General features: G+C 42.4%; 1 protein-coding gene across 2 annotated transcripts in view; it reads left to right on the top strand.

The window, feature by feature from the left end:
- The window catches only part of LOC148837226 (dedicator of cytokinesis protein 2-like), a 282886-nt gene that overhangs the window by 238293 nt on the left and 17075 nt on the right, over positions 1-27518 (top strand). For both annotated transcript variants that reach the window (XM_088911625.1, XM_088911624.1), the window contains 10 exons: positions 2969-3047; positions 16139-16239; positions 17147-17205; positions 17977-18125; positions 19340-19425; positions 19819-19975; positions 20903-20943; positions 23246-23336; positions 24257-24370; positions 25723-25812. In XM_088911625.1, the coding sequence (XP_088767751.1) occupies positions 2969-3047; positions 16139-16239; positions 17147-17205; positions 17977-18125; positions 19340-19425; positions 19819-19975; positions 20903-20943; positions 23246-23336; positions 24257-24370; positions 25723-25812 (967 nt within the window). The remainder of the gene's footprint in view (positions 1-2968; positions 3048-16138; positions 16240-17146; positions 17206-17976; positions 18126-19339; positions 19426-19818; positions 19976-20902; positions 20944-23245; positions 23337-24256; positions 24371-25722; positions 25813-27518) is intronic.

Here is a 27518-nt window from a genome sequence, read left to right as displayed (position 1 = left end):
TGTGTGTGTCTGTGTAACAGGGTGCAGGGCACTGAGCATGGTACAGACTGACGTCACCCTTGAAACCCAGAATTCTTTTTCAGCAGAAGACAAGGTGACACCGTGACACTAGAGTGGGGGTGTTTATGTGTAGATTTTTCATGAACTTGCTCCATGCTAATATTTTTTTTTTACTATTTGATCTATTTCAGCACTTTCAACAAAACGTAATAGATTTATATTTATTTCCTTATGAAAGAACCTTAGCTTGTCTTATTTTTCTCTGCTGTCTTCAGCTGTTTCATTTACTCTTTTTCTTTTTCTTTTTTGCTTCGGCAGTGACAAAGGAGATGTGATTATCAGCAAACATGCATTTTAGGCAAACAGAAGGAAATCTTTCTTATGGTGTCACAATGTCTTGACATCACCTTGTTTTTTACATGTGAAGTCATAATATAATTATTATACCACCTATAGTTAGGGAATACTGAGCATTACATTTCCATGTGTTCTTGGTTTCTCAACACAGTTTGTTAATAAAGTAATAACTAAGCTGTTGCACACAGGTTACAGGTTTAAATTATTATGTTCAGGATGTAAAATGAATGCAAGTGTTAGATTGTTTGCAGAGTTTGTGGAATAAAGATTCCTTCCCTGCAGTCTTTATGCCATCATGAGTTTTAATGTTCTTAGGACTTTTTATTCACCTTATTTGGGTTTAGTTACAAAAGAATGCATCATTCCTTTTACAGACAGAAAATACAGAATTCTAATTGCGAGATGGGGAACAAGTCAGATAGGTACAGTACTGTGGAGCTAAACTACATACAGTAAACCATTATAGGTGAGATTCATGAGAATCTTAAAGGTAACTCGAAGCAGTGCAAGGGCTCCAAGAATAATGTGATCATAATGTGATCAGTGGCTCAGAACCTGGTCAGAATTCTGGCTGACAAATTCTGAACATATTGTGTGGATTTAGTTAACAAAGCAAGCGGGGCATTACAGTAATCAATTCTAGAAAAGGCAAATGTGTTGACCAGCTTTTCTGCAACAGTCATAGACAACATAGGATGTAGTGTAGTGATTTTCTGAGATGAAAGAATTTTGTTTTTACAATATTCTGCACATGAATAGGTCAAGGGTCAAGCCAGACTCAAATATCACCCCTAAATTCTTCAATTCTGATTGAAATTGAGGCACATGTTGAAGCAGGGAGTCCAGTATTTAACCCCAGGGAACACTAGACTTAATAAACCAAACTTCAGAAATAAAAATCCCCAGGAGAAGTAGTGTCGGCTATCAGTAAGACAAGAGTTGAACCATTTAAGAGCAATGTCAGACACTCCAAACACAGTCTCATGATGAGAAAGTAAGATGTCATGGTTAACAGAGTCAAAAGCAGCACAGTGGTCTAGGAGAATTAGTATAGATAGAGAACCAGAACCAACTGCCATAAGAACATTGTTAGCAACTTTAAACAGGGCAGTTTCTGTGCTGCGGCCTTGTCTGAAACCAGACTGGAAGGGATGGTAAAGGTCATTGCAAAGAGGTGATTGTTAAATTGTGTTGCAGCAGCATGTTCTTAAATATCCACAAAAACTCAAAATACAGTCAAATGCAGAGGGAACTTGCATGAGATAAAGATCTGAGTTTGTGCTAATACAGTGATACAGTACAGTGAAGGCCCACTGTACCAATCTCATAGAATGCTGTGTTGCTTTTAGGACCTTCAAACAATTTGATGACCCCCTCAACTACAATAATATCACATGGAGGTTTTAAATTAAGTAATACATAAGTATGGTTTGCATGGCACACCCAGATGTGGAATGTTAAACACATTCAAACAATAAAAACAATAATCGCCCAGATGTGCCACTGAGTGAATGACTTGAACAGAAGGCAACTCGGTCTCTGTGATCCCAGTTTATTTCAGCCAGAAATTGTCCTTTTGCTGGAAACCAGGGGCATCTCTACTCCTGGGTTTCAGAGAACTAGTGACCAGGTGGACCTGCGGTGCGAGGTGGCGACTCCGGCCAGTGAACAGCCTGGCCTGCCTGTGGCACAGCTGATCTGTTCAGGCTCTCACTGGTTGTGTGGTACACTGGAGTCATTGTCAAAGGGTCTACAGTGCTGCAGGTGACCCTGCCCAGTACAATCATGCTTGCAAATGCAGCAGCACAGATTTCATCCACACCTCACTAGTGTACAGTATTAAAATCATCTCAGTACATCCCCCGTCAGACTTGTAATATTGCTGTGCAGATTTCTGAGTGACCTGGGGCCAAGGAGAGCTCTCCTCAGAACTCTAATCAGTCCCCAGCACAATTGCTATGCATAGGCAGTCAGGGGAAGGCTTTCAGGTGAATAGAAATAAAAATAACAGTTTCTCCCAGAGAACAAATACGGCTCAGATATATATTTTTAATTAGTTTAATCCTTCTCCAGAAGCAAGGCAGGCAGAACGGGGATTGCTGAGTGTGATAGAGAGCATAGAGTCATTTACATACAGAAATGACTCCAGCATAATCCGGCTGTTTAGAAAGCAGATCAGAGCAATGAGCCAGACATCAGAAAGAGCTTTCCAAGATACAAGCATCACAAAGGCCAGAGCAACAGAAACTGAATTACAGACTCAGAGCTGCTGGGGTGGAAGAGGGGCTGATGCCACCTGAATACAGAGATCAGGAGAAGGATTCCAAGGAATAACATTCCGAGGAGAGTCAGGGAAAAACTTCAGTGTTTGGCAGTCCTCTGCAAGATTCAAAGCAATACGATGCACAAGATATTGAACCTAATTTCCGCTTATGATGTATTCAAGAAAAAGACTGGATGAGATCCTGCGATCAATTAACTGCTATCAAACAAACTAGATTACCACTGCTTACTCTGTGTCCTCCACCCTCACTACTCCCCTGACTTCAGCACTTGCCTCCACTTCTGTACCCGTGTTAATCTCCCTTTGTTACTCTCTCTGTCTCCCCAGGGTATTTCTGAGAGCCATCACCCAGTTTGCTGAGACTCTGTGTCAGAGCTTTCTGCAAGGCATCAACTTTGAGCTTCAGGTAAGACTCACAGTTTCGAACATCCCTACTCTGATGGGCCAGAGAGAGCTAAGCACTGCCATCCAAAGTGTGGAAATCAATATCCTGCCACTCATGGAGATTAAATTGGCAGGAGGAAAGTGGCTCAACATGATCAAGCACCTTGTTCACAGTCAATAGTGCAGACGGGGACACTAACTCATGAGAAGGCTGTTGGACCTCTGCAGCCATTACATGAAAACTACAAATAAATGCTCTAGTTGGTGAAACAGTAGGATCTGCAGTTGTGTGTTGAGGATGGGGTGGAGACTCCTGTGGGTCATCTGTACAGAAATACAGAGTTTTGTCTATTTCCAGCTGTCTGAACTGAGTTCTCCAGATTCAGAGTCTTCATCAGGAGCTGAAGGAACTTTCTAAACTGCAGGAGGTGTACAAACAGTAGGATCTCTGTCTGTCCTTCCTTGCTTCAGTAGATACCATTTTATTTGAATTTTATTTTCTGTGACAGTGGAAATGAAAGGAGTTTAAATAAGGCTTGAAAACCAGTCACTCTGAATTATAAAAAATCAAACAGTGGATTAAACATGGTCTTTATGTGAGCTCTCCTTAGAGTGATGATTGCAACAGTTTTCACTTGTGCCTGTGAAGTCCTTCTGGTCCTGAACAAGTGGTCCTCAGTGGTTCACATTGGTGTTTTGTGTCTTGACATCTTCTTTAGCTACATCTTTGAAATATAGATGGGGGAATCCCACTGGCCAGTTGTCATCCCATCTCTCTGGGATGTATCCATCACCTGTTCAGCTTGTGTGTCCAAACCAATGTACAGTAGCTTTGATGGCTAAGGAAAGTAGGCATAGTGCAACTGTGAGCTCCAGCAATGGCCTAGGACCGTTAGGATAAGATAGCCTGTCTGATGCCCAATGCATGTTAAAACCAAAGAGGCCAGTGTGTTGTTCACTTTACTGGAATACATGCTTGATATTTGCTCTAAATAGCTGTGCTTAATGTCTTGAATAAGTTGATGTCTGCATTAGGCACGAGGTTGGTCATAATACCAAGCACAGATGATAGAAACAAAGCGCTGGCACTCTTGTGAAAATCTTTTGATCGTGAGATACTGTATGTGTCCAGCTTGGGGCTTGTTATAGCAGAGTGAGCCATCAGTAAAGAGTAGCTCTCAAGTTAAAGACCTTGTGGATCTTATTCTTGACTTTAAGGTATGTGAGACTGAGTAGTTTTCCATCTGACCAGGTGTGAAGATAGATAGCTTTGGATAGTGAGCCAAATACAGTATATGCTACAGTATAAGAGAAAATCTCAAATAGAAAAAGTACAAGAACACATCCTTCCTAAGAGATAAAAGAAATTTGACTGTTCACACTCAATGCCAACGGAGTTAGCTTCAATTTAAGACCTGAATCTGGCTTCTGCTTTGCTCTGCTGCAGAGGTACAGTATAACAAAATATTTAAGGGGGGAGAAAATTCCAGGCGGAAATCGGTTCTGGGGGCCTGTATCACTAAGGGGGTCCATTATATATCTCAGCCTGTGAAGCTGAGCCCTAGGCTGTCTGATGTAGCTGGTGTCTTCCTGATTCTGTCAGACATGCCTCTGATATTGTGTGCATCTGCTACAGTTGGAGACAGTACCTAACAGGCTGCCACATGTGCTTGTGATGTTTTCCTCCTTGTCATGTTTTAATTGTAAGTTAGGGCTACATATTTTGCTACAGTGGATGGACATACTGTATTACACTAGTTTACCTGAAACCAGTGAATGGTTTCAGTGATCTTGTGTTGCTTTTTGCTGAAGACTGACAGAGCTGTGCCTAATGTGGTATTCATCAGCCATTTCCATTCTTTTAACCTAGTACTGTCCAGTAGGCTTAAGTAATTATTTACTTAAGACATGCGTCTCATTTCATCGTGTTACATCAACAAACACTTTACAGAAAACATTTTATCAATCGTAAAAGGACAACTGGAGCTTCACAAAACCGTTTTCATAACCGGAAAACATCGAGGTAATTAATCAAAAATGATTGTGCACTGCGTTACTGCCTGTGAATAAGGGCTAAGTCAACATTTACTTTTGAGACCTGTGTCATATTTCATCGTTTTTCATCAACAAAACCACAAAACCTTTACAGAAAACCTGTTATCAATCAAAAAAGGAAAACTGAAGCTTTACAAAACTGTTTTCAGAACTGAAAAACACCAAGGCAATCAATCATAAGGACACTTTTTATGTGATTATGCACTTCAGCAAACTATCAAAGTGCATCGATAAGGTCATCAATAAGCCAGCAAAACATGACCGCAAAAACCAGCAAAAAAAAAAAGAATATATCCCATGTTTTTTACCTTATTCGGAAGTACGATATAGAGTATATCCACAAAAGACTAGACTAACCCACCTCCAGACCTGGACGAAACAACGTTATTGGCTTTGGAATAGTGTTTTGAAACTGGACCGCCTGAAATAAGGTGATCTCATTGGTATAAAACACTGTCATTCATTGTATTTTTAACCATTCAGAACCTTTAGGGGGTGGGACTTCCTCTAGAAGCCTCAGGCTGCATTCCACCTGCCTTTTAGCTGTCAATCATTGACACAGAAGGGGTAATCAATCAATTTCTTATCAGTGATCCTTTTTTTCACACCAGAAGGCAACTCTGAGGCACTCTAGCAGTGTCTAAAGGTTTTTATAGTAATTGCAATGGCTTTTATTGTTATTGCTTTCAGTAATTTTTATAATTTATTTTGGGATGTGAGAAATTTAATTCCAGGTCCAGTCTTCACAAAACATTATGTAGAATTTCTTCAAGTTGATCAGTTTGTCCTGAATTTTTGTCCAAGCTAGTAGACACCTAGGACAAGGCCTATAAGCATTTTCAGCCACCTGACAGGCCTAGAATTGAAAATTCTGACCTCTGAAGACCAAAACAATTTTTTGGATTTTTTTTCCATGTTTGTCTGCTGAGTGGACACATTAAGAAATAAAAGAAATTTGACTGTTCACACTCAAAGGGGATGTAGGATGTAGGATATATATTTCTGCTTTAGATTTTCAGTTACAGACTCGTATTGCTGCATCCCGAGAACTGCTTGGTATTGCAATGTGGCCATTGTGCAGGTGAGGATGCGGGTGATGTCAGAATTCCAGGTGGTGATCTGGTTCTGTTGGTACCAGAGGCCTGATTATGGAAGTTTCCAAGTCAGCTTGTGTCGAGGCCTGGTCTGGAAGTGTGGATTTGAGGCACAGGTGTTCATTTAACTTCACAACACCACGGTTTGCAAGACAGAAAGGTGTTCAGTTACAATTAGCACCTATTCTTGTGCTGACATCTTCTGGCTAGTACAGTATATACAGCAGCAGCAGCATGGCATTGCGGCTAAGGTCTTGGACTGGTAAAAAGAAAGTCCTCGTTTCAAATGCTGGAGGGGGCATGAATTATTGTACCTGTTCATCTAAATCACAAGGGACATTGCTTTATACAAAGGGATGCGGGAGTCTGGACGAAGCTACCCAACCGTCAGTATCATTCACATCCTTAACCATCTTGTTAACGAAGAAATGGCTGCATGAGATCATAGGATCAATTAGCTACTATTAACCAAACAACATGGATAGGCCTTCTCTTGTTTCTAAACTTTCTTAGATATAATTCGCCTGGTTTTACCATCGATTGTGTCTTCTGGTTGATGGCAGAACTAATCTTTGGTTTCAGTGGTTGAGTGAAATGCTGGGGTAAACACACTCCAAGGTTAATGGCACCCTTGAATGTTTCCAGGCAGAGAGCCAAGTCTATCTGATCCATTTGTCAATGGATTGTTCATCCACTGGCAGTGTTTCTACTCTTTCCTTGCCAGAGTGTAACTAAATGATCAGGTAATGTCAGCTGTGTTCCGTAAAGAGCTACAGTATCAGGGTTAAACATTCTAGCTCAATATTGATCAAGGTAGTTTTATAAATGTTGATCGTATGAATGTCATCAGATAGGCTACGTGTCATTCCTTAAGATAAACAAATCTCAGGTGTTGATCTTATTCTGCCACTTATACTAAAGAACAGGAAAGGTATTCTTTTAGACTCATATGAAAATACTTTCAACAGTTGAAAAAGGCAAACAGAATGCAAGGATATACAATGTGACAAGACCATAAACAGGATCAGCTGGGATTGTAACAGGGATTTAACCAGCTGTGTTTGGAGAAAGAGAAAATGAGAGACCTTGAGGCCCTGGGATGTTGAGGAATACCCTGTAGGGATAGCAGAGGCTCACAGCAGAGAGGATTGCCTGAGAATTGAGATTAGAGCTCTGCCTGGAGACACCTGAACTCCTGGGAAGTGTAGTAAGAGATTAACACCATTAGCACCAAAATTCCCACGGAATGGGTGCTATAGGAACAAGTTCAGTAAAGCCAGGCAGGTTCGAAGTTATCGGGGCTTCATAAAACTGACAAGAGAGGTCCAGTATGAAAGCATGGAGCACAACAGTGCCTGGGAGGAGAAAGCCAATGTAGTCTGGCCTGAGACTTGAGCCCTGCTGAAGACGCTGCTGGCACAGAGACACAGAAGCTATCTGACAATGTACTAAAGGCAGGACACTGCTCTATTATCCCGGAGGAGGGTCGAGTGGTCCTTTCTGTCATGTGGAAAACAAAGGAAACTGTAGGTAGTCATTATGCTGAATAAGCAATCTTCCAGTAAGCTACTTACAGTAGCTCATCAGAGTCCTGACCTCTAGTCACTTAAAACACCGCAAAGAATTCACAATCCGGGAACCATGAGTTGTGGACTGTGGGTTAAGTGCTGATATAGAGGTAACCTTGCTACAATACACAAAAGTGAAGAATTTAAAAGTAGAGATCCTATTTTAAATCTACATAATGCAAAAATGAGATATGCAGTAATTTTTCAGTAACTGATTCAATGGATTATTTCAAGTTGTGCCTGGATAAGATCCTCTGATCCTCTGAACTACATACTGTATAGCCAAAAAGGCAGACATTTTGAATGTTGTTCTGTCATTCAAACTGTCTGCCTAATGTGGCAGGCACTGCCTCATTTGCCTAATTTTCTGGCTCTAATGTTCTTACATTCCATTATCATATTCTAACAGCTACACTGTGGATTGAATCTGGAGGGGACAGGTAGTATGGAGATCTTGGATTGCTTTGGGATCTGCTCTCAGCATCACTACTAGGATTTAAAGGAAGGAAATAGCTGATGCTGGACCAGATCAGAGTTGCCAAGATAGATACAGTACCTGAACTGAATTCAGTACCTGAAAGACTCCATTCATTTATATTCTTAGGTTTCTAAGGATGGGGTCTTAAGATTTCTGTGCCATTTCTCTCATACAAAATCCACTTATTGTTGCTTTGCAGTATTGGGTGTGAGGGACTGATCTTTTCTCACCCCAATACCAATCACTTTTACTGCAGTCTGTAAGAACAGGGATCTTGGCACCTCTGAGCTTGTACATTAACTGAAGCAAAGTTGTGTAATATCTTCCTCAGGCTAAGTGCACTAGCACAGTAAATTCAAATAGTTCACATGCAAGCATTTCACTTGAGGCAATAAATCCTTAAGAAATCTGTCTTTAGTAGCTACTCAACATGAAAGATAAACCACAAGGAATGTTACAATTGAGAGGGGTCATTTAGCCCAAGAAGCTGGCTTGGCTACTAGTATCTTATTGATCTGAGAGTCTCATTCAGCTGTGTCTTTAAGGAAGCTAAGCCAGTGGGTTAGAAATAGGACTGGGCATGTATGTGAATCATTTTGTGTCCTCTCATTTGTGTTTCACTACTAAATTTGAAGTTCATTGGATTGACTTTGTCAGTGTCTTAGACAATTTTGAATATTTCAAACAGGTTCCCATACAGTAGTTTTTTCTCTTCAAGATTGAAATGATGAAATTATTTTATCCAGTCAGTGTAGGACATTCCTTAAAGCCAGAGAATGTATTATATATTTCTGGAATCTATTAATTCATCAGAAATATCTTTATTTTCTAATGTGGTCACAAATGTTGTACACTATATTCTAAACAAGACTGTACTAGAGCATTGTGCAGTTTATATATAGCATTTCTACAGTTTTACCTGTGTATTCTAATATTCTGTTTCCTTTTTTACCCTCCCTCCCCCTCCAATTTGAAGTCAACATAGTTGAATAATATTTTAGGTAGTTTCTTTGAGCTCAGTGATTTCCATCTCTTTAAACTATATCCATCTATTTTCTAATTTGTTTTCCCGTTCAGAGAATTGGGAGAGATGTACAGGCCCTGGGCAGGATGCCAGTCCACTGCAGACACAAACACTCTCACAACAGGGACATTTGTCCCAGAAGCTAATTAATCTACTAGTATGTCTTTGGTCTGTGGAAGGAAACCAGTCCACCCAGAGGGAATCTACATGAACATGGGAAGGACATACAAACTCCACACAGACAGCAGCCAGGTCCAGAATTGAGCTCATGTTCCCAGCACTGCCAAGCAGCAATGCTGACCACTGCACCACCGTGCCACCTCTGAAACTATATCACTCATAAAAATCAGGAAGACCAGTGATCCTAATACAAATCCCTGTGGTGCTCCTCTAATGATATCATAATAAATTTGAGCTTTTGCCCCTTATCTTACTGTAAATAAATTCCAAACACATGCATTTCCCAAATGTCTGCCACCAAAATTTGAGAACTAATATTCTACAAGAAGGATTAACAGACGCTTTTCAGAGGATTTCTGAAAATCTAAATAAATGTATGTACTATATACAGTAGGTACATTTTATATGGCATGTATCTCAGTAACATTTTATCTTTGTGTATCTATTGCTTTTGTTGCTTGTTCAGAGAACTCTTAACAATTAAAAGTCCCACCTTTTCTAAATCCACACTCACTGTACCCGTTAATCCTAGTGCCATACAGACGATCCTCTAGTTTAGTTGTAATTGTTTCTATTACTCACATGTGACAGAAGTGAGAGTTATTGGTCTAAAGTGAGCCTGCTGGAATAGAGTAACTGCACCTCTGAAATGAGTCTCCACCAGTATGTGAAGCAGTTTGAAATTGTTGAGGTGAAAAAAAAGGCTGTAAAATGCAAGGCTTTTTATTATTAATTACTAATAACTTGGTTGTGTTTGTTTCTTTTTGTTTTGTTACTCTTTTTATAGACAGGGGCTACATTAGAAAAACATCAAGTACATTTTCAAGTCAGTGGTTATTACGTCAATACAGTCAAGAGACTGTTGGAAGAATTGTGTTAATTGTGGCTGTGAATTACATCTTTTATTTCCTTAAGTTCAATTAGTTCTATTAGTCACTGTGCAATTAGAGCACTACCATACCCCCATTCCCATTCCCATTCGCTTTCTATCAACAGGTTGACTCTGTAGTGTTGTTTTCCTCGACAATGAGGATTGTTGCATTTTCTGGAAATTTATGCTGATTGTTCAGACTGAGCTGTTGCTCTGCTGTAGCTTCACATCTCTCATTATGGCACAGTGCGGTCATGACAGTAAGGGTTTCTAGAGTTCTGCAAACGCTAGGAATGAGCTGAGATAGGTCTCCTGTGTGGTCCGAGCTCCAGTATTTCCACTGGGCTGACAGTGCGGTGAGAGTCTCATTATTTAGAGGTTTATTTCTCTGTAGAAGGAAGTCCTGTATCAATGGGAGATCTAATCTTCTGAGTGCAACAAGAAGCTGGACCTTGTCAGTCCTTGCATGGGAGACTTCTAAGGAAAACTAGGTACACCAGTAGGCGGTGCTCTTCCCCCTGGAGCTGGATTATAAATCCAATGTCCCAGTATGGTAACTGGGAACACTCTTCTGTGTTCCTTTGGATGAAATGATAAACCAAGGATCTGACTACTGGGTCATTAAAGATCTCATGTCATTGATGTAAGAGAAGGGGCTCTAACTTTTACTTTCTATAGAAGCATTGTGGAATCAGTAACTGAGCACAGGTTTACAATGAAATGAAGGAAGAAACTGCAGATAAAAATCAAGTACATTTTATTTTCTGTAAATGAAAAAACTATGTATAAATTATTTTAACATGCATGATTTTATACGCGTTGAAAATCAAGTTAAGTGTTATCAGCAGTATCTGCGTATGATCAGATAAAAGTCTTTTAAGATGCATGATTTTATTTATATTTAAAAGCACAGCCCTGGCAGAAATGCAGTGCTGCAAAGGTCCTGATTCTCATTCCTCCAGGGATGTTTCGCTGGGGAGAGATGGACCATTCACAATTTCAATTTCCTTTAGCAGCCTGCAGCATCCTACTGCACAGCCTCAACTGCTGAATATTTTATCAAGCAATTTAGTTTGTTTAAGTGTTTCCTTTTAGCTAGCCCAGTTGTGTGCTGGGAGGGATAGATGTTAAAGTGTGATACCATTTCTTTTGGCTCACTGAGACCAGATTCCATTTTCCTCCCTCAGATGTGTAAATATTTGTCTATGTGGTCTGGGGATTTTTAGGTAGGCTGGTCTGGAAATTACTTCAACACACAATAAAGAGTGAACCAGCTATCTCTACAGTATGTGCAGTGGTGTCTCCAGTCCACTAACTGAGGAGGGGCCCATACAGAACACACGTTTTCTTTTTGCACAAGGATCATGCATGTGTAAGCAAGCTTCTAAGCCACATTGTGAAGCTTGATTCACCACATCTCCTGTTTTCTCATTTTCAAAACGTGTCAGCAGGTCCACCTCAGTCAAATATAAAAACTGTGTGGTCAGTCAGCAGTGAAGGAGCCCCCTCAGTGAGGAACATTACAGTCTTGACTGCTGCGTCCCACAGCTCCTCTTCTGTGGAAACCGTTGTTTCTCAAGCTCGTATGACTCCTGTGCTTCAAAATGCTACCAGTGGAGTGTTGCATATGTTTTTATTTTCATTTATATTCAATTTAAAGCCCATTTGAGATTGGAAGAATATAATTCTCTCCAGATGTTTGTCTTGCAAGGACAATCTAAGTCATTATAATCAGCGTCCACTAGCCAAATCAATCAGCTTTTTCTTTTTTGCCGTGTAATTGAATTGCTCGGGCCCAGCCTCCCCTTTGCTCAACTGTAATGACATTAGAGAGCAGGGCTGAGGATGTGAACCCCACTAGGTATGTTCCTCTGATCCGCTCCTCCTCCATCACTGACACACACCCCACCTCTTCAATTCTGATGAACACAAACAGCTCTGACCTGCCTGCTCCCTGGGCACAGCTCTCGCCAGAGACTCAAGGTGAAAGACAAAACACAAGAAACCTTGCAAACGAGAGGAGGCCATTGAGCCCAGCTAGCTTGTTTGGCTGCTAGAGGGCAGGTTTGTGATTCTGTTTCTGTTTGACAGTCGCAGCTTTTTTTGCCCCTTTCCATTTTTTTTAACTTGCCAGGTTGTCATTTTCTGTTCAGATCCTGATTAGAGAAAAAGGTAGCCTGTTCTCAGACTGGATTCTTGTTTTTTTTCATAATAATGCATAGTGCATGAGTCACCACCAAAGCACTTCATATAATAGAGAAACCAAAACTGACAACAGTCTTCAGAAGTCCAAAGGTGCAAAGTGGAAAAGAGAACCTCCTTGAAACTAAAGTTTCCCTTCAATCAGTATCGTCTTTCAGGAACAATTTTAATAACATAAAAATAATCTGCTTATGTATCAGTAATTTATTACCTAGCTGGCAGCACTGATCACGACATGCACAGAATCCTCTCTGCCAGGATACGAATTCAGACAAAATCACATTTGCATTTCATTTGCTCAACCTTATTGAAATGCTGGGCAGCAGAGTCCCTTTTAGCGAGCGCTGCGATGGTGTGCAGGAGGTTTGAGAATTTCACTGTAAAAGAGACAACACATGTGTAGAGTTTCCTGTTGCTTCAGTATTTCTGTGTGGCTTATCAAGCATGTCTTCTTCAGTCCTCCAGTGCTTTGTGTACCCTTAGCACACAGCTCCAGATAGCGGGATAGTGACACAGGTCCTTGCATTGCAATACTCATATTAATTAATTTCTGCAACTATCAAGTTTTGAATGATTTTTTACTGTGTAAGACAACTGACAATGTTTGTAGAGCATTAAGGTTACCTACAGTACTTACTGTAGCATCTTTGCTATAGGGCTTGTCATTTCCTTAATGGGTGTGATGTGCCTTGATTAGACTTTTGCCACAGCTATTAACTCCTGCGGTCAATGTCAGAGCCCTGACATGCAAACAGCTCTTCCTGCTTCTGCTAGTTAAGGCGCACTAGCCAGGTGTTCACATGGCATTAGAGCGTGGGGACTGAGACTGGCTACTGGAGCACAGCACCAAACCTGCCCTGTGCAGAACTGACAGCTGATACAAGGTTTCCAACACCAACATTAATGTGCAACACTGCCCCCTGTTGGCTGAACCCTCTGAGAAAAAATGAACAAATTAAAGGAGAAATCCAGTGCAAAACAAAGCGAACAAGCTGCTTCAGAAATTTGCAATTCGGAAGCTCATTGCCATAGGGCAGCTTACAGCAGAGATGGCCGTTCACATAACGAGCTTGCACTGACGCTCTCTCTGAGTGACGTACTCCCAAAGCAGGACACGTGATGAACTAACAGCCTGTGGAGGAAAAACCCTTTAGAGTACACTGACGCAAGCAGACTGTATTTTCTTCAGTGCTACTCACTTTAAGGAAAATTAATAACTAAGAAGTACAGTAGCTCATCATTGCCTAGTCTGTGCTCTGAACCAAGGGCTGTATTTACAGTTTAACTGTGTCGTCTGTGTCAGGGCGACAAGCAGGCAAGTAGGTGAAACCTTGAGGCCCCCATCTCAGATTGAGGCAGCTCTTCAGCAGGGCTTGGCTCACCTGTGTCTATGAGAATTAGTCCGGCAACAGACACTGTTGAGTGGACTTGTGGCAAAATGACAATCGTGTGATACAGTAGGACTCGCATTCCTTAAGATATTCCCTTAGAGGACACCTGCAGAACCCACTGGGTCACGTCATGTTGTTGAGCGGTCAGTAGCAGGGAAAGGATGGACACAGGCCCAGTGGTTGATCAAGTACTGTATTTCCAGCACACACCAGAGGAAAACTGAGATGTTACCTGTGCACAGAGCTTAAGATAAAAAGCAAATAACAGTTAATTCTGGCATGCTAGTGGAAAGTGAGCAGTGACAGGCCAGGCCAAGGGATTCAACAACAGCCCGACTGCTATTGATCATGTATGCCTGCTGTATAATGAACCCTAATGCAATTAACCTCCATTTAATCTAAATAATTAACCCAAAGAATACACAGCCTTCATATAGAACATACAGTATTTCACATTTTCAAGTAGGGAGCTGCGTCAGCATGCATAGGCTGCAATGGAGCAGGTGAAGGTTATTCCATGGAAAAGAGACACAACGTTTCAGCTGTGGAGCCTTCACACCTGAAGAAGGCAGGAGGAAAAGGAATTAAGAGACAGAAAGAGGATAAAGGGATACGAGATCAGAAGGATGATTACAAAGATCCAGCCCAGTGTGAGGTGGTTCATTTTTCACTGTTCTTTCTGAAGAATTGCTGGGTTGCCTGTCAGTGCCTTAGAGGATTTCGAATACTTGAATCAAACCTGCTTGTAGTATTTTATGTTCAAGACTAAGATATTTGAGTTCTTTTCTTTTTGTTCTTCCATTATTTTTATAATGTAAGAAGAAGAAAGGCTCTACAGCCAAAACGTTGTGTCTCTTTTCTTTTCTTTTCAGCGTTGAATAAACCTTTCCATGTTCTATATTTCAGATATAGTCAATCTTTGTAAGACGACAGTTTCCCATGTAACAGTAAGAAAGTGTTTGTTCTTTCACTTTTTCTTCTGGTCAAGGACTTGACACAAACCTGGGAAACTAGCTCCCCCACTAGATATGAATAATTACAACTGTAATGATTAATTAACAAGTAAGATAAACAAATAAAGTATTAATAATCAATAACTAAGTCAGCTTCATGTCGATAATAATGCTGTTGCCTGGTGACTTTATGCTCTAACATGTGGAAGTGTTAAAGATGAGTTTCCTGGATTAGGGGGGACGCTGAGAAGACAGATTTTTGAGATCAGCAGTGTGAAATTGTATAGAATATAGAATAAATATATACTGTATAAATACACATACTATATGATCAACTGCAGTTGGTGGAAGTTTGTCGAACTTTGTTCTCAATGGCTTTCCCTGTGTAATGCCCCCCTCAGCCAGGTGCCAGGGAAGCAGAAGAATTGTTAGTTTGCACTTAAATACAGGTAATAAAAAAGCTGTGGCAGAGTCCTGGGAGTAAATACCCCTTCTGTCAAACTGCATCTGAAACCTGCTTCAGTGTTCAGCCCAGCATTGCAAACCTGAGGCTTATATTGTATGAGATTAGAGGTTTGTTCTCACACTGCATGTGAGGGGGGTGTGACATCTTTCTTCTGCTCTGGCTCTGAGGTGTGAGAGAAAACAAACTACAAGGGATCTTGATTCAAGTATCCAAAATCGAGACAGGTATTGATCATAAACCACAGGATATTATCCAAAAGCAGGGAACATTCTTTTAAAACTGAAGTCAGGATCCACAACTTTACAAAAGGTGTTGTGGGATTCTGGAATAACCACCTAGGATATAAAGGAACAAGTAATAGGTTTATTCCATGCTAAAAAAGGAAGAAAGAAAACACAACGTTTCGGCTGTGAAGCCTTCTTCTAAGATATTGTTTAAGTTCATACAGTAGGATGTTTCAGGACACAATTGAACAAGATACTGGATCAATTAACTACCAAATGGCCTCTCATTTGGTCGTGTTTTTTTTTCTTTTATTCTGTGGTATTAATAATAATAATTAATAATTGCTTACACTTATATAGCACTTTTCTGGACTCTCCACTCAAAGCGCTTTACAGGTAATGGGGATCCCCTCCACCACCACTAATGTGCAGCCCCACCTGGGTGATGTGACGGCAGCCATAGTGCTCCAGAACGCTCACCACACATCAGCTATCAATGGGGAGGAGAGCAGAGTAAAGAAGCCATTTCATAGATGGGGAATTAATGTCAAGATGTCTCTATTTTCACACTCACTGTGGCTCCTCTCTGCTCTCCCTCTGCCTGCAGCTGTGGAATAATTTCTTTCACCTGTCTGTGGCATTCCTGACCCAGAGGAGCCTGCAGCTGGAGACTTTCTCCCCCACCAAGAGAGCAGCCATCCTCTGCAGGTCAGAACTCTTTCACCTTTCCTGCAGTAATGTCCACATGTTTACTGATAACAATAAACACACACCGATTATCTTCTCTTCCACTTTCTACCTCCTGCAATTACAGTATACTGTATGTCTTAACCTAACTTAAAACTCCACGTTCAATTCAATTCCATTCCAAATTGATTATGAAAGTAACATTGTACATTGTGGGGACTCAGATATTTAAGACAGTACTAAAGTACATGTACATTTGTAGAGGGGCCTTTATCCAATAGAGATCATAGTGATAATATGTTTGCACTCATTGTTGAAATACCTGATGGCCTCTGGAACAAAGAAAATATTCTTTTATTTGTCTTTATTTTGCTGTGAAGACGTCCTCCTTCAAAAGTTCAAAAGACTGATGAAGGATAGAAATGAGTCCTCAGTGATGGCAGAGGCCTTCCTCAGGATCTGCTGGACATACAGCTGTGCCAGCAGTCTTAAGGGCTCGCCATTGATTTTAGAGCTGATGTTCACAACATTTTGAAGGTATTTTTTTTAATAAAGTGATGTGAACAAACAGATAAATGAAAAAGTTAAATCATTTCTATAAAAGAGTAATACACATTTGATAGGTTTCGCTTTTGGAAACCAAAGGAACTCACTAAGTAAGAGCTGCTGGGATTTTTTCACAGTCTGTGATCTGTACCAACAGACTCACATTGGTTCCTACAGTACAAAACAATAGAAATATACTGTTGACTACAGGGAGGCCTGAACTGAAGGCACTGACACAGTCAACCCAGCAATTTTTCAGAAAGAACAGAGAGACATGAACCAACTCACACTGGGGTGGATCTTTGTAATTATTCTTCTGATCTCGTATCCCTTTCTTCGCTTTCTCTCTGGTAATTCCTTTCCCTCCCACCTCTCTCTGCAGGTATGGGGATATGCGTGGAGTCCTTGGAGCCACTATCAGGGATATGTGGAACCGGCTTGGTAAGACATTGAGGCACAGAGACTTCTGACAGTGAGCAAGCTGACCGCGCCCCAGTACTGTCTGCACTGACCACACACCAGCCCTGCGCCCCAGTACTGTCTGCACTGACCACACACCAGCCCTGCGCCCCAGTACTGTCTGCACTGACCACACACCAGCCCTGCGCCCCAGTACTGTCAGCACTGACCACACACCAGCCCTGCGCCCTAGTACTGTCTGCACTGACCACACACCAGCCCTGAGCTCCTGTACTGTCTGCACTGACCACACACCGGCCCTGCGCCCCAGTACTGTCTGCACTGACCACACACCAGCCCTGCGCCCCAGTACTGTCTGCACTGACCAGACACCAGCCCTGTGCCCCAGTACTGTCAACACTGACCACACACCAGCCCTGTGCCCTAGTACTGTCTGCACTGACCACACACCAGCCCTGCGCCCCAGTACTGTCTGCACTGACCACACACCAGCCCTGCACCTGTGGCTGGAAGGTTGCTGGTTCATATCCCGAGGAATACTACTCCGTTGGGCCCCTGAGCAAGGCCCTTAACCCCAGGAGCGCCGTATAAATGGCTGACGCTGTGCTCTGACCCCAAGCTTCTCTCCCTGTCTGTGTCTCATGGAGAGCAAGCTGGGGTATGCGAAAAGACAAATTCCTTATACAAGAAATTGTATATGGCCAATAAAGTGATCTTATCTTATCTGATCTTTATCCTGTACTCCAGCACTGTGCCAGTATGTCCACACTGTGTGCCTGTGTGTTCTTACAGGGCAGCACAAGATGGCGTTTATCCCGGACCTGGTGGGCCCCCTGCTGGAAGTGACACTGGTGCCAGAGCCTGAGCTGCAGAGACTCACCCTCCCACTCTTCTACGACATGATGTTGTGTGAATACAACATCAGGGGCAACTTCAGCACTGTGAGAGCCACTTATTATTATAGCACACATTGAACAGATCCAGTCATTGGATGGGAACCATTAGATCGTGTGAGTTTCCATGAATGATCTTACAGGTTAATCTGTTCCCTGGGATTGAATTTGATTAAAACCATGTCTAGATTTGGGGAGCACTGTGGTGTGGATAGGAGTTGGGGTACACTGTAGTGTGGTAGTGATGAGGGATGACAGCAGTGTGGACTAGAATCGGGGAACAATACAACGTTTTACAATACTATTGTCACGAACAGTTCTTTCCGGGCCCTATGCAGACGACACAATCCGGAATAGTGAGGAAACACTAGAAAAAAGTCATGCAGGAGACGGGTATGGAGACAGGGGGGCGTGTCCTAGGTGTGCAGGTGTCCAGGGAAAGTGAGTCTGGGGCGAACGATCCAAGACGAAGTCCCAACGGGAAACCAAAACAGAAGCAAAAGTCCATGGCCAGGTGATCCATCCAGGGGATTAAAAACCAGGAACCGGGTCGGGACCGGCGGGGGGAATCAGGAACAGAAAGTTAAAACCATAACGGAGCCAGACGCAGCAGGACCCGGGCTCACACGAAACAGAATTCAATGAAGAGCCTCGAATGATGTCTGCATCCGGCTTTTAAGGGGGAACTAAAGAGGGGCTGGAATAAGGAACAGGTGTGGGTAATGGGACAGAACAAGGAAGGGCTGGAGCGCCCTTAAGAGGAGGAGTAGCGATCGTGACAACTATGTGACTGGAGATTGGGAACTCTCCAGTATGTAGAGCTAAGGGGCACTGGAGTATATCGCATGGTGTGTGTACATGTGTGCTCAGCACAGGAACAGAGGTAACAGGTAGTGCAGCCAGAGAATTGTGGTTCTACAGGTCCCCTGAGATGATCCAGTCTTTGCAGCACGCATGATTGTAATGGGGAAATAAATCTGTATGCTGTATATCTCCAGTAACACACTTCACTACTCTCTTTATTCATGAGCTATGTAGACATTAACCTTTTGCGAAAATACCAGTTTAAACACTTCTCGTGTTTAAAGTACTGTACTGTATCTCATTACGATACTTCTTTTGAAATTAGCTAAAAATTGTAGCCTTAGACTTTGAAATATGAGCCACTTCTGATATGCTGATGTCCATTTAGTCATGAATACATGAAAACTAGCACAGAGACGAGATGCATCCCGGCTGTGTGCTGTGCTTGTCCCCTGCAGTTCGAAGATGAGATCATTAAGAAGTTGGACAGTGAGGTGGAGGGAGGCCGTGGCGACCAGCAGTACAAACTGCTCTTCCAGAAAACGTGAGTGTCCTGAAGACTCTAGGAGACCCCGGCGGATATTTGACTGTCAGCGAGAGAACAACTTGTAACCCAGCCTGGCTTTTCTCCCCCGTGGATGGAGGGGATGGGGGGGTCACTGTGTGTGCTCACACCTCAGCATTGCAGCTGGATCACAGAGCACAGCTCGCAGGAGTCAACTGGCCACAAGAACATTAAACACACCACAGATTCCAATCCCTGACCACAACACATTATCGCTGGCATTTTATCATGTCATGTCAACTGAGCATTGTTGCCAGTGGCATTGAGTGATTTATTCTAATACACTGTAGTGACTTGTCCTGTTTATGTTTCTCATCCCCCCCCTGCCCCCCCCCCCTCCTTCCGCCCTTCTCCTTGTCTCCCTATTCCCAGCCTGCTGGAGTGCAACAGGCAGCACCCCTCCCTGGCAGGACATTGCCAGCAGTTCATTACCTTGGTAACCGGACTGATGGAGCGCCTCTTGGACTACAGAGCCGTGATGTACGATGATAATGAGGCCTACCGAATGCGCTGCACCGTCAACCTGCTGGTACTATCAGTTCACTTCTCCCTCTTTCCAGCTCTGGGTGTCTTATTGCAGGTCTGTTGTCCTGCCTGCGTCTCTGTTTTACTCTCTGAGCACACCCCCCTCTGACCAACTGAGCTTCTGCTTGTTTCAGTCTCTCCCTCACCGTCTCTTTCACAGACCTGTCCCTGAGAAGTGTCCTGTGCCCTGTCTTTCTTTCTGTCTCACATGCTCTCTTCTGCCTAAGATATTCCTCTCTGTCCTTAAGTCTTCCTTTCTTCATGTGCTCTGTGCTGCACTGTGTTTCTTTCACCCGCTAGGCTGACCTACACTAGGCACCATTTGAGAAGAGGTGTAAATAATCCCACAGGTGCTCAGGTCTTCCATGAAAACCAGGAGAAGTTTAATTATCGAAGCCAGATGTTAGACTCTACAAAACCTCTTCATAAGGATTTAAAAATGGTAGATACAGTAAAGTCTTCAAAACTTAGTAGTAGCCTGGGTTTCCAGGAAAAGTACAGTGAGACCATCTCTGAGCTCTGCAACAGAACATTCTCACTGGCCTGGGATTCTGCCTTTTATCTTAGAAACTTCTCCCTTTGTTACTACAGGGCTCTTAAAGGCCTCTTAACTATTAACAAGTTATTTTTTCTTTTCTTTTCCTGGCCTGATGTTGCAACGGACAATGCAAATCATCTGCACAACTTTAATTTGTTTTAAAATAAACCAGTTTGCCTCAAGTGTATTTGCAAGCTGCAATATACAGTAGCTCCATCACACTGACCCATCAGGCAGGTATTTATTCATCAGGAGTCTTCAAAAATGTCAACTTTAGATAAACCATGCAGTGTGACCCAGACTTAATACAGTATGTGTTTCTGTGCTTTAAATTGACATAAGTTGTGTCAAGACACAGAAGAACTTAACTGTATTATGTCTGCTTCTCAACAGAACTTCTACAAGGAGATAGACCGACAGGAGATGTATATCAGGTAAGCAAAATATCCACTGTAGCGGTACGGTGGCTCTGTGGCTCAGGATTTGCACTTGCAGCTGGAAGATTGCAGGTTCGTATCCCATGGTCTGCAGAGGAATCCTACCCTGTTGGGCCCCTGAGCAAGGCCTTAACCCCAGCTGCTCCAGGGGTGTGGTATAATGGTATAGTGGTATAAATTGCTGACCCTGCACTCTGACCACCAGCTTCTCTCCCTGTCTGTGTGTCTTAACAGAGTAAACACTGTCCTATTTTCCTATTTAGATTATTTATTCAGTGTTGGCTCTTATTCACAAATGAGGGATCTATAATTTAAAGGTGGAACTCTAGTCTTCTCTAATAGTGTTGTGGTAAGCCGCATGGTTTAGTGGTGAGAATAGCATGACTCCCACTGTGTCTCTAACTCTAACCCACTTCGCCTAAATCAGAAATCAAGTACCTTCACTCCTTGACAGTACTAAACATCTTAGAGGTTGGAATTATTGGATGCATTAAATCACAAAGAGTTTACAGATGCAGACATCCTACAGTGAATAGTACCAGTAGTTCAGTATACATGTAACAGTCTATTATCAACCTCATGGTGCTCTGCATCTGAACATTCACTGGACACCACAATACCCTCTGCTCCTTTCTTACTGAAAAGTGCTACATTAGAATAAAGTATTGATATTCTTATCCGCAAATGCCTTCAATACATTAGTGTGCTACTTTTGCCTCTGGTGACGTGCCTGTTGTAAAGTAGCATTCACAGCCCTGTTGTTTATACAGCCCAGCCAAGCTGTATAGAGATGCATGTGGAGAGATACTTTCCCAGACTCCCAGGCTGGAGTAGCTCATTGTAACGGAGTGCATTTGGCAGGGTTTTCTGATTAATGTCTCGGATAGAGGGAGTGTAGCAGTGCTGGGCCCCGAGTTAAAACACTGACAATAGCTTTGCCTCTAAGGCTCCAGGCTACTTCTACTATTACAAGTGCAACAGAAACAAATGTGTCACCGACAATAATCAAATTAACACAGAGGCCCCAGGGAAAGACTGGCATTCAAAGCCGATTAATCAGATATCACAGCAACAGCTGCTCCATCTCTAGAGCAAGAGCTTGTGGTCTGGAGGCTGGTGACACTGTCAGGCACGCTTCTGTGGGCTTGAGGACGGACGGTGCAACAGCAGACACTGGTCAGGGAGTCTCTGAGGCTGAGGCCTGAGCTTCTGAGTCCAGTATTTCTTAGTCACCTGTCAGGTCAAGGAACCGTGCAGCCTGATGGAAGAGGGCGCCTGGCTCCCTGTCATTCTGCTTCAATCACTGTCAGCAAAGCATGAGCTCACTGAGCAGGCAGGTAATTCTGTATGCATTAGATTTTTAAAGAGCAAGAAGCCATGGACTTTTTATCACTGAAAAAAACAGAGAGAGGAAAACAAATTAAGCTGAGTAAAGTTGTTATGTACAGTAGTATTCACGTTATATTGTGTTCAAGGTTGGTCATAGACCTATTTTGTACAGCATACATATTGTACATACTGTTGCTTACAGTACTGTATATAATACAGTGTTTTATGCTTATTTCCATTTTAATTCACACTGTATATGGAACAAGCTTAAGGGGTATACTTCATTTATACAGCTACTGTACAGGGTACGTACTGTATGTACTTTGTGTACTGTACATATTGTATCTTTGTAATGGGGACATAAAGTGTATGGATGACAATTCTAAAAAAGGATATAAAAAGGCAATGAGCAAAAAGCACCTGCACTTAATAAAATACCCTCATGTTCAAAAACTGTGCATTATGGTGCATATAGTATAAATACAAATAGCATAAACATAAATGCGTTAGTCTATTAGGAACATACAAATGACCCTAAACAATGGATTTTATTGGTTGGATTGTTTTTGACATTGTTAAGCTTTAACCACTGTTTGATAACAAGACAAGAGAACGGAATAAAATTTCCTGTGTGACTACAACTTAATTCAACTAAATGTATGTTATTTTATTTAATGGTGTTAGAAGGTCAAGGTACTGGAGCTTATTCACCTGGGTATTCTGGGTATTCTGGTTTTGACCAGACAATCTCTATCCTATAAGAGAGTGCCATGTGCTGGTATTGACTGAGTCCATGTATCTGGGTGTTGTCAGTGTTCATGGATCTGACTGTGTCTAGGTTCTGCACCTGGAACTGTTCATGGGTCTGACCCAGTCAGGGTACTGTATCTAGTTCTGTCTTCAGTTTTGACTCACTTTATCTCACATTGTCAATACTTCTAACTCAAATAAATCTCTCTCGGTCTCTCAGATACCTCCACAAGCTGAGAGATCTTCATCTACGCTATGAGAACTACACAGAGGCTGCCTTCACTCTTCTACTCCACGCCAAGCTGTTGAAGGTAAGAGGCTTTTCCACCCACTCTCCCCCTCTTTCATTCTAAATCGATCATTTTTGCTCACTTTTGCTCTTTTCCTGCCCCTTCTTCACCTCTCTCCCTCTTCCTCCACTCAGTCTTCCCTAACAGAAATTCAAATTTCCAATTCAAAGATATTCATTGGCACGACCAATAAGTTATAGGGAGACCTCAGCAATATCAATTAGCAAATAACATATTAATATTACTTGAGAGGCTCACTGTCTGTTCCTCAGGCTGGGACAGGAGATCACACACTGTATTATTATTATTGAGAGACAGGCTCACTGTCTGTTCCTCAGGCTGGGACAGGAGATCACACACTGTATTATTATTATTGAGAGACAGGCTCACTGTCTGTTCCTCAGGCTGGGACAGGAGATCACACACTGTATTATTATTATTGAGAGACAGGCTCACTGTCTGTTCCTCAGGCTGGGACAGGAGATCACACACTGTATTATTATTATTGAGAGACAGGCTCACTGTCTGTTCCTCAGGGTGTGACAGGAGATCACACACTGTATTATTATTATTGAGAAACAGGCTCACTGTTCCTCAGGTTGGGACAGGAGATCACACACTGTATTATTATTATTGAGAGACAGGCTCACTGTCTGTTCCTCAGGCTGGGACAGGAGATCACACACTGTATTATTATTATTGAGAGACAGGCTCACTGTCTGTTTCTCAGGCTGGGACAAGAGATCACACACTGTATTATTATTAAGATACAGTTCTATTGAGTTTCTCGTAGTTTGCATGCAGTGCTTATCTCATCCCTTCTTCTGGATGTGTTTTCTGGATGGGTTGGGCTGTTAACTATGCATGTTTATTCTAACTGTGTCATTGTGTGGAAGTGTGCTCATTGCATGTGTAGACTCACTGTTTCTGTTTCCTGGCAGTGGTCTGATGAGCCGTTCTCAGCACAAATGCAGGGGTTTGAGACACTGCACACCCACAGACAGGTGAAGGACAGTCTCTACGGCAAGATAATTGACTACTTTGACAAGGGCAAGGTATTGAAAAATACATTGATTTTCTAATGTTTGGAAAAGTCAAACACATACTGTAGTCATTTAGCCCTTTAAGGTTTTTGTCTTCTTCTCTCTTATGTTGTCTTGTCACAACCAATGTTGTAGAAAATGTATAGTACAACGTCAATGGTGAGAACATAATAAACAGATGACCTTTAGCCCTCCTGTGTTCATTATATTTCTGTAAATTTAAGTGACATTAAACACTTAAAAGACATGTGAGCAGAGTCTTGAACAATGGGATAGAACTGTAAGCTTGTTGAAAGACAATTTTGAAACAACGATAGAAGCTTAATTTTTCCACGGAGAGTTATCAAGTCAAAATAACTTTTCACCTGTCCTCATAGCTATACCCTTCAATCACTGGATTCTCAGATTATTAGAAGACAAACACTTCTAAAGACTATTAAAAGACAGGCTAAAAGTACTGAATGTCCTCCTAATGTTCTTTAGTCATGCAATTCAGCTGACAATATCTGACATCACATTTGAAAATGGCGCCCTCTCGTGGAGAAGACACAGGACTTCAGAATTGTCTGTTGGGGACTGGCTCTGCCTGACTGCAAGTCTTTGAACACCGTATGAAGACAATGTCTCCCAGACATACAGACTTTGGAAATAGTATCACCAGAATGAAAGATTTTTATTGACTCTGAAAAAAATGTTAGTTTGGCCTCTGTCTAATCTTTATTTAAAAGCTTGAGTAAATGTTTATAGAGGTAAAGATACTAAGAGGAATTGTTAAGTGCAAGCTGAAGCATTTTGATTTTATTTACTCCTTACCAGAACAAAGCCAGGAATTGTCTCGTGTGTTAAGCATCAGTAGTTTTCTTAACTGCATTGTCAGACACCTGTCTCTTTGGCTTGCAAGTTTTTTTGCCAACCGACAAGACACCTCTTAGCATTTTGTAAAAACAAAATTCTCACTTTTTCAGAAAGCATTTGGAGGTCATGTATACCGTACGTATCTAATAAGTATATCAATTTAAGCATAAAGAAGAAAAAGTAAAAGAATGATATTTTGGCTTAAAGTAATTGTGAGTTAAAGAAATGGGAGTTCCTATGAACGTTCTGTGCAGGTGCAAGGAGCTGCAGGACTCCCTGTAGTGTCAGGCTGCAGACGGCGACCCTGGAGACAGTGAGGCCCCAGGCTGGTGGTCTCAGGTCCCCTGTGAGCTCATGTGCTCCTGTGTCACCACAGGCCCTCAGAGACTGAAGCCAATGTGCAGCTCTTAGGCTCAGTCCCGCTAATGAGGCTCCCTGCTCCTGTCACATGGAGGACAACACCCACCTCTACTCCTCTCCCCGTCTGTTTCTCTCTGGCTCTTCTCTAGATGTGGGAGGAGGCTCTGGTGCTGTGCAAGGAGCTGGCGCAGCAGTACGAGAATGAGATCTTCGACTACGAGATGCTCAGCGCCAACCTGGTCAGTGAGTGTGGGAGGGCGGAGGGCTGGTCATGCTGACAGCGGGGGCAGCGAGGTCAGACTGCGAGGGGAGCAGGAGCGGGTGAGAAGGAGGAGGTGGAAGGTCAGGAAATTCATAATAAAGAAGGGAGGGCGAGGGATAGCACAACAGATGGATGTGACAGAGAGCTGGGCAGAGAAAGGGTGAAATGGGAGTCTGTCAGTTCTGTGAATACCTCTGACGGAGTGCCAAACCCCATGATGAAGTGCTTAAATATTTCCTCCACTCCACCACAGAGCCAGTTTTGCTGACAGACATTGGGCTCATTTGGGATCTCCAGGTAATTTTCGTGTGGTGCCCATATTTCTACGTCACTGTTTCCACTCAGCTAAAATGCACTCTGCAGGGATCGGTGAGGCTGTCGGCCTTATGGTGCCTTCAGCTCCTACTCCTCCTCTCCTGCTCTCTCCATCTGCCTCTGTCTTATTAATTCAATCAAACCTTGTTTCAGGCAGGCATTCTGGGCCGTTTGACAAAGTGATAACAAATGTCCCTGCTGTGCTTGTTACACCACCCAACATGAGCGCCAGTCAGAACTGTCAGAACTGCTTAATGACAAGTGTTTTGGACAGCGCTCTACTTGGGTAGAGCCAAGCTGCATTCTTAGCTGAAGAAGAGTGTCCTAATAGGAGAATCCGTGTTTTGCTATCTAGGAGGTTCAGCCACCCGATTCCTAAGGTTTTTGTAAATATTTCTCCCTTACATCTTTGTTTTTGCAGCAGTATAGCAGGAAGTGCCTCTTTGTCTCTTTTGAATTACCGTTTACAGATTTTCTGCCCTTCATGGTCGTCAAGAGCTGTTCTTGATAAATATATTTTTACAGAACTCAAACTGGAGCTATGCTTTCGGACTCAGTCTGGGTGGAGTTTGGCTGGTGAAGATTTTTGTAAAGGGTTTAATTTTAAAGAAGTGTCTCTTCATATTGTAGAGACCCCTGCATGCCTTTTCTTTAAATGTGTTTGCTGAACATGTATGAGACCCTGGTAAGAGTATCTGGAGGAGTGTTTCCCTGGTGGGTCTGTGGGCAACAGCAGGACTAGGCCATCAGCACAGAGCAGGAGTGTAGTTTCTCTGTTGTGTAGAGTGCTATCACAGACCGCAGACTACTGTGGTTGTTCATTAATGAAAAAACTGAGCAGAATTGGACCGCAGCCCTCCCTCACCCACTTCCCTGAGTGCAGAATTCCTTTTCTTGCAGATTTCCACTGCACACAGATTCTCTGAGAACATTGGTTTGATTACATTGTAGACATCCCCCTTACACAGCTTTAAATAAGCTTCTAAAACATCAAACAGTGGGAGCTGAACGGAACTAATTGATAAAACAAGATACATTGTCTTTTGTTTTTGTGTTTTTATTGTACAGTTTAGTTAGAAGTGTGTGTAGGGTATAAATATTCGTGTTCAACATTCAGGAATTTATAATACAAAACCTTTTCCTACATTACTGCTCACACTGGTGCCTCAGTTGTAATTGGGGTTGACCTTTCTGCACCGTTACGAGTAAGAGTTGTACTGTATGTCCTGTGTCCCTGCTCCCATGGTCTGCAGCTTCCTGATATGTCTGATGCTGTCCACTGGCATCTTTTCCTGGGCTCTACAGTGTGGAGCTGGACTCTGAACTCCTGCCATGAGCTTTTGTTGACCTTTAAGTCTTTGGGTCCTG

This window comes from Atractosteus spatula, chromosome 3 (assembly GCF_055471065.1).
Source record: "Atractosteus spatula isolate fAtrSpa1 chromosome 3, fAtrSpa1.hap1, whole genome shotgun sequence".
Taxonomy (NCBI): domain Eukaryota; kingdom Metazoa; phylum Chordata; class Actinopteri; order Semionotiformes; family Lepisosteidae; genus Atractosteus; species Atractosteus spatula.
The sequence above is the reverse complement of the archived record's forward strand: the minus strand, read 5'-3'. Positions and strand labels throughout refer to the sequence as shown.